Source organism: Plectropomus leopardus, chromosome 8 (assembly GCF_026936395.1).
Source record: "Plectropomus leopardus strain MGB_pleo_1.0 chromosome 8, ASM2693639v1, whole genome shotgun sequence".
Lineage (NCBI taxonomy): Eukaryota > Metazoa > Chordata > Actinopteri > Perciformes > Serranidae > Plectropomus > Plectropomus leopardus.
Window position 1 is genome coordinate 28293710 of NC_142183.1, and position 7976 is coordinate 28301685.

General features: G+C 43.1%; 1 protein-coding gene across 2 annotated transcripts in view; it reads left to right on the forward strand.

Moving 5' to 3' along the window:
- Positions 1-7657, forward strand: part of tenm1 (teneurin transmembrane protein 1) — a 306672-nt gene extending 299015 nt beyond the window's left edge. For both annotated transcript variants that reach the window (XM_088081314.1, XM_042493760.2), the window contains 4 exons: positions 156-457; positions 2203-2909; positions 3705-3847; positions 6066-7657. In XM_088081314.1, coding sequence (XP_087937440.1) covers positions 156-457; positions 2203-2909; positions 3705-3847; positions 6066-6821 — 1908 coding nt within the window. In that variant the 3' untranslated portion in view covers positions 6822-7657. The remainder of the gene's footprint in view (positions 1-155; positions 458-2202; positions 2910-3704; positions 3848-6065) is intronic.
- The last annotated feature ends 319 nt before the right edge of the window (positions 7658-7976 follow it).

The window sequence follows — 7976 nt, forward strand, 5'->3', positions numbered from 1 at the left end:
AATGCCTTTCTAAGGTGATAATACAATACGTTAATGTAGTATTTGTATGTTGGCCAAAAAACATTTTAACACTGCTTTTAAACAAGATGTAATGCTGCATGAAGCACCTCAGCTTACATACATTTGGCTAACACATCTTAACTGCGGCTGTCTAGGTGATCACCACCCATCTTATGAAACACACCAAAGTATTCAACTCCTACGGCCAGGTGGTAGAGGTTCAGTATGAGATCCTAAAATCCATCGCCTACTGGATGACCATCCAGTATGACTCAGCAGGGCGCACAACCACCTGTGACATCAGGGTTGGCGTTGACAACAATGTGACACGCTACACTTATGAGTACGATGCCGACAGCCAGCTGCAAAGTGCCTCGGTTAATGAGCGGCCTCAGTGGCGCTACAGCTACGACCTCAACGGGAACATTAACCTGCTCAGCCATGGAACCAGTGCCAGGTAAGTCAGTACCCATAGCAATTTTACAGAATGAATGTGTCAGTACTATGTCGAAACAAGTGTATTGCATGTGTTATTATTCTATTTTCAGCCTTTCTAGCAAAATGGCTTCAGGGTGGCAGTGTCAGGCTGCCATGCCATTGAACCAACTGCTCAAAATTGTGAAGTCCCAAAAGCCTGAAAAATACACTACACACTCTCCCAAAAAGAAAGCACATGGCTAATTATTATGCAGAATGATGTCATCAGACCTCCCCACTATTACCTGACCTACTCTACCTCTGATTGGTTTACCCTGATTATCTTACCCCAGCCCTAACTAATCCTAATTCCACATGCCTAAACCTAACCAATCCCCAAAAAACAAGGGCAACAAGTGAGAGGCAGCGTAAGGCAGGTCGAGCCTTCACCATTTTTAAAAGGGCCGTTGATTTCATTCTGCGTAGTAACTAGCACATTAATGTGCTTCTTTTTGCAAGGGTAGCGTCTCAGAGAAACCACCCTACAGAGCAATGCACATTTGTTTGGGGGTACTGACTGTCAGACAAAATCAGCCAAAGGGGACTATTGGGGTTTTGGAATAATCAGAACAATGTGCAGTCCTGGCTTCTATGGGTCCCCTTTTGTGTAGACCAATTGATCTCAACAGCTGCTGGGTTGATTGCCGTGAAATTTTTACAGACATTCATGGTCACCAGATGACCACTTCTAGTGGCCTCGGGGATCTGAAAAAATGCTAATTAGCAAATATTATAATGGTGCTAACAAGAAATATTATTATGTTACACTAAGATGATGAACAAGGTAAACATTGTTTAGTACCTGCCAATGAGCAACATATTAGCATTGTCATTGTGAGCATGTAAGCACTCTGACATTGCTTAAAGTACAGCCCTGCCTAAGTGTAGCCAAAGATGCTTTATAATGAAAATGAAACATTGCAAGCTGTGCCAGTGGTATAAAAGGGTGTACCCCTCTGGTCTCCTAAGGCACTGTCATGCATTGCTCAGACAGAGACAGGCCTGAAACACAGTTAATTTTCCTCTGATTTCTGTCCAAAAAATGCAATTTTAGTGTCAGATTGTTTGTTTGATATGTGACTTGTGAAAAACAGATCCAGTATTTACTATAGTGACTGTTGGGAAAGAATCAATCATAATCTGTGCTCACGTTCACTTCTCCCATAGAGAACTCCAGTGGTGAGTCTTAAAATCAGTTAGCATTTCAGCACCTCATCCTTCATCTCAAAGTCAGTGGGTTTTTTGAATCATTCTTTGGTTAGAAGCCTGAAATAAGGTCTGTGGTTAACACAAGCTGAAGAGACTTTGACGTTTTCCTTTTACGTCATAAAATATATTAGTAAATATCCCACTCGCAAACTTAGAAGCTGTTACAAGTCTTTAAAAGGGTGGTTGCTAACAAGTAGCTAAATGAGACCACAAAATGTTTTCACACTGAACTGCATCACACATGGCTTCACAGCTTCATAGCAGTTGCGACACAACTGTAGTTTTGTGCGTTTATATATAACGTTAACTTTTTACTTCTGGCAATTATATTTAGGCTTCAAAAATCCTCAAAGTGGTTCTAATTTGTGAAGATTATATTACTGAGCCTCTCATTTATAAACTACCATTGGTACAGCCTCAGACTTTGTTGACTTTTTAACACAGTCTTTTGAGTTCACAGCAGTATTAGTTAATTAATGCTGTTAATGAAAAATGCCTTTTTTGGTTTGATGCCAGACTGACACCACTGCGGTACGACCAGAGAGACCGCATCACACACCTCGGTGAGTTACAGTACAGTGTGGATGACGACGGCTTCCTCCGCCAGCGAGCCAATGACCTGTTCGACTACAACTCCAATGGTCTGCTGACCCGTGTCTTCAACCGAGTGACTGAGCGCACCGTGTGGTATCGCTACGACGGGCTGGGTCGGCGCGTAGCCACCAAGAGCAGCCAGGGCGAGCAGCTGCAGTTCTTTTATGCTGATCTGTCACACCCCACCCGGGTCAGCCACTTGTACAACCACAGCAGCAATCTGATCACGTCGCTGTACTACGACCTGCAGGGCCATCTCATCGCCATGGAGCTGAGCAGCGGGGAGGAGTACTATGTCGCTTGCGACAGCGTGGGGAGTCCGAGAGCAGTTTTCTCTAGCAAGGGGCGACTGGTCAAAGAGATCCTCTACACCCCTTACGGTGAGGTCTACCAGGACACCAATCCTGACTTCCAGCTTGTCATCGGCTTCCATGGGGGCTTGTACGATCCTCTCACACGGCTGGTCCACTTGGGCAGGCGGGATTATGACACGCTAGCTGGTCGATGGACATCGCCAAATCACGAACTGTGGGGGGAGCTGAGCAAGGAGCCCAAGCCATTCAACGTGTATGCGTTCAAGAATAACTGCCCAGTGGGTAAAGTGGAGGAGGTGACAGAGTTTACTACTGGTGAGCTTCACACACACACATGCACGCACGCACGCACACACGCGCGCTCACACACACACACACACACACACACACAGACACGTCATCCACTCTGCAGCACAACACTGAATCAGTGACTCACATGAGCTGCCACATTACAGCTCTCACACAGACACAGGCAGGAATTTCACTGAGCAGCAACTACTCCCACACACACACACGTGCACACACTCTCCTACACGGGAAACATCTGCCATAAAGAGTGAGTGAACGGGGCCCACAGCTAACCACAGGTGAGCTGTGTGGCAGAAAGAAATGATGTGACAGACAGAATGTACTGGCATCAGAAAGGACAGCCATGCCTCTGATCAACTTGTTGGTTTTTTTTTTTAACACAGGCTGTTATGTTTTGTTCCCTCTGTCTGTCAAGAACATACTGTTTCCCCGAGAGACCAAATAGAAACTCAAGCGAGGGAACGAGATGGAATAGGAGAGCAGGAGCATGAATATAGGATGTCGGTGGAGGCGTATGTCCTTCTGGTTAATGGAACATTCATTTGGCCTGTCACGTTTTCCTGCGGCAGGATTGTTTATTACAAAATCTGTTTGTCTGAGAAACACCCGCCAAACCATGTCTGCCACGTATTATGATCATATATTGTGTGATTTCCTGTACAAGATGTTGTTTCTCTGGCCTTATGACTTTTTGTTTGCTTCACAGTAAACACAGTATAGTCTAACTTTCTCCCTCTGTGCAATTTTCTTTCTGTCTTTCATTCTTTGTGCGTGTGTGTGTGTGTGTTTGTGTGTGTCCAGACATTGGTAGCTGGCTGCAGCTATTTGGTTTCCAGCTCCATAATGTAGTCCCAGGCTTCCCGAAACCTGAAGTGGGCAGAATGGAGCAAACATACGAACTGATGAAGACTCAGACCAAGACACAGGACTGGGACTCCAGCAAGGTTAGCTTTCCACCACTATAAACCCCGGTCACCTACAGTAGAAAGACTCTTTTTAATTGTGTATCCCTGTGTTTATTATTTGGTTATTCCTTGGTATATTAAAAATATATGTAAAAAAAAAAGTATATTTTTAAAGTATTTTTAACCCTCTTCATCTCTTTCTGTAGAATATTAAACTATTTGTTATTACTCATTTGAGTCCTATCTAATGAGCCGTATGACTAAAATCAACATTGTTTGAATAATAAGAATGTTTTTCAATATCAGTATGATAACTGAAATACTTATTCAACCAGTCAGTTAGTTAATATATAGGAAATCTTTTGATAATTAATACATTGTCATTGAAGTCACTGAAAGGGAAAGTTAAGATTTGTTTGGAAAAGCAATGCCATCGCAGTTTTGACACGGAAGCTTAGCAATGTTCTGCTTTAGCCACCTAAAAGCAACTATTCGTTTTAAGTTTACAGTGAATTTAGAATATTTTAACCGCTTTATTTTGCTCTTGAACAGCCCAGTCCGACAGTGAATGAAGCTGTTACCTATGTTCTTTTCAAAGCCACCAGACTCCATTCACTGAAACAGTAATTTTACCTCACAGAACACAGGAGTTGCCAGCCTAATTTGTTTTTGTTACTGTGTGACTTTGGTGTTTTAAAGGATTAATTTGGATTCACCAAAGCTACACAATAACACAAAAAAACAACTGATGTAGGCAGCAATAGACCAGCAACTTTTGTGTTTTGCCAGGTAAAATGATGGGTTTTGTCAGTGGAGTCTGGTGACTTCTGATGGCAAGGAAGAGTTGTTAAAATATTCTTAATATAGTGTACACTTTAACTGATAATGTTTTTTTTAGGTGGCTAAAATACATTGCACAGCACAGTGCTTAGCTTCTGTGGCACTTCTCCTGTCAGCTTCCTCAAACTGCTGACACACCAACTCCATACACTAACAATGAATAAGTACCTCGTACAACCCCACCTCAAAAAAATCCAAACTATCCTTGTCAAACATTACTCAGCTCCCACTTCTAAGCTGTGAAGATTTGATGCTTTTACCTGTATTATGTTGTTGTAAATTGAATATATTTAAGGTTTAAACTGTTGGTCAAATATAAAAAAAACAATTGTCAAAAAAACAGCTATTAAAATGGACATTAGTTGCAACTCTGGGTGTCACAAAATGAGTAACCTTATGTGAACTCGCAGTTAAAACAAATTAACATTTAGTGCAATTAAGTTACAACATAATGCATTAAATGGAACAAAACTCAGCAGATATGAAAAACAATCATTCAGTTCTGTTTTTTTAATTAATAATTTTATTAAACAGCTTTTCTTTGTTTATTTGGTTAATTCAATAACAACAATATGCGACAGAAATTTTGACAGGTGATGTTAGGAAACACTGAAGAGGGTAATAATATTAATTGTGGCTGTATTCCTCTTAGTTCTGTTGCTGTCCTGCTATAACCTTTCCACACCACAATGACGGCTCTGTTATCTTCAACTGTGTTTGAAATGCAGGTGTGACAGTATATACACAGTACCAGGACCCTTAAACTCAAACAGCTAGAAGGCATTCAGCTATCAATAATTGTATCATTGACACTTTTTCCTACTGTGATGAGTCAAATGTCCCTGTGAAGAAGACCCACTGTGCATGTGTCAAGTAAGCTATTAAAACAAATCAAACAAAGCTGTCATTAATGTGCTTTTCCAGTTACGATAAGTCACATTATCTGCATAATCTAACAGGGTTCCCATGGTCATGGAAAACCTGAAAAAGTCATGGAATTTGTACAAATCATTTAAAGTATTGAAAAAGTCATGGCATTTTGTGTATGTAATGAAATTTTAACTGTTATCTTCCATGGATAACCTTTCACGACATGTATCAAAAAAGTTGCTTTTGTGTAGCTGTCAACATAACATAGCACCAATAAGCGTCGATGCGCGACATTTTTTCACCATCACATACATTTCTTCATTTTCTCCCCAAAATCTCTCCCTTTATTTATGCCAGCTAGTTGAAATTCTGTACGTAGAGTTTGAATCTCATATGTCTGAAAAACACCAGCAAGTGAAGCAAGAATTGTTTTTTATTGCTTTTCTTTTCTTTTCTTTCTTTTTTTATTTAAATGCGTGGGAATCCTTATCTAAGTATATTCAGACCTCTAAAGTTTTTTTGATAACCAGTTGTACTTTGTTCCCAGGTGGTTTTGGGGATCCAGTGTGAGCTGCGGAGACAACTGAGGAGTTTCATCTCTCTGGAGAGGTTACCTCTGGTGTCAGAGCCCGTGGGCTCCACTTGCCACAGACCGACACGTCCTCCTCCCTTTGGCTCCCGGCCCTCTCTCCTTGGCCCCAGCATCCGGTTTGCCGTCTCCCACGGCTGTGTCAGCGCCGAGGTCATCGGCGTTGCCAGCGAGGACAGCCGCCGCGTGGCTGCCATTTTAAATGGCGCCGTCCACCTGAGCGGGCTGAGCTTCACTGTGCACGGCTGCGACACCCATCACTTCCTGCAGTCCCGGCCAATCGAGGAAGACCTCGCTCTGGGGTTAGGAGTCGGGGGGCGTGTCCTGGAGAGCGGGGTGAACGTGAGTGTGTCTCAGATGAGTGCCACGGTGAACGGTAGGACTCGACGATTCGCTGACATCACTCTTCAGCAGGGGGCGCTGTGCCTGTGCGTGCGATATGGCGGAAACGAGGAGGAGGAAAGGGCGCGGGTGAGGGAGGAGGCGAGGAAGAGAGCGGTGGAGGGGGCGTGGGAGAAGGAGAGGAAGCGGGTGGATTTAGGGGATGTGGGGAGCAGGTCGTGGAGCGAGGCGGAGAAGCAGCAGCTGCTGTCCGGAGGATTGGTTCAGGGTTACGACGGCTACTACTCCCTGCCTATAGAGCAGCAGCCGGAGCTGTCCGACTGCCCCTCCAACATCCACTTTATGACACTTAGCGAGGTGGGGGGCAGGTAACAGAGACACGTGAGCAGCCCCCCACCCCACCAAAGACTGCCTGTTTCTACTCTACTCTGATTTGTTCTACTGTTTCTATACTGTATCAAAAAAAAAAAGAAGACGACGACGAAGAAGAACAAGAAGAGAGATTGGGGGAAAAAATGATTTCCAAATGCCTTTAATTGTGACAAAATGATGGTATTTTATTATTATCGTCCAGTTCTCCGATTTCTAACAGTGGCACAAGCAGTGTGGTTTGGCTGTGGCTTTGCTTTTTGTATCCCGACTGGCCTGGGACTGACGGACCGACTGACCAACGGACTCACTGACGGACTGATGGACTGACTGTCTGTCATTTGCTGTTTCAACACTGTTCATCATTTTGGACTCTGTTAAAAACTCACTGAACTGTAGAGATGAAGACTTTAGGATTGCCAGTGAATAATCCTCTTCATGACTCAAAATCAAGAGCTCTCCGGTTGCCATTTGAGTTCCTACATGGTTTACCTCGGATATACTATCGTTTACATATTGTGTAAGAGAGGCCTTGTCAACTCTGACACTCCCCTTTAGAGAAGGAAACCTCTCCTGGTTTTCCGCCTCTGGTGTGCTCCAACAGTAGTTTGTATGAGTGTGTATACTAAAATCAAGAATGTACATAGCCAGTGCTTTCACACTGAAAGAAGTGCTCAACTGGAAATTCTGTTGTTCATAAGTAAGTGTCAGTATTGTTAATCAATAGAAAAACAGTTACATTTTTGCAAAGAATTATACATGGCTATAGTAAATATTCTCGCTGAAAAATCAGACTTTATTGGGTTACAATGCTGATTAAAGTTATTATGTGTGAATTACCAGATTGCTCGCTGGGATTTCATCGACATTGTTGCTTATTATTTTTCTCTGCGTCGGCTCTCTCCCTCTCTGGCGTCTCCTCCATCTCTGCGCCTTCCCTCCACACATTTGTTGTGCGCTCTTTGTTCTTGTTTCTGGGAGTTTGTAACTTTCAAATCTGTGCTGTCATTATCACCCATCATTATGGCTCAAACCGAGATATGCATGAGAAACCTGCGTCTGTCAGAAGAGAGGAAGAAGAAGAAGAAGAAGAAGAAGGAGGAGAGAGAGAGAGAGAAGAAAAGCACAGACGAAGGGAAAAAGAAATGTGACAGCTGA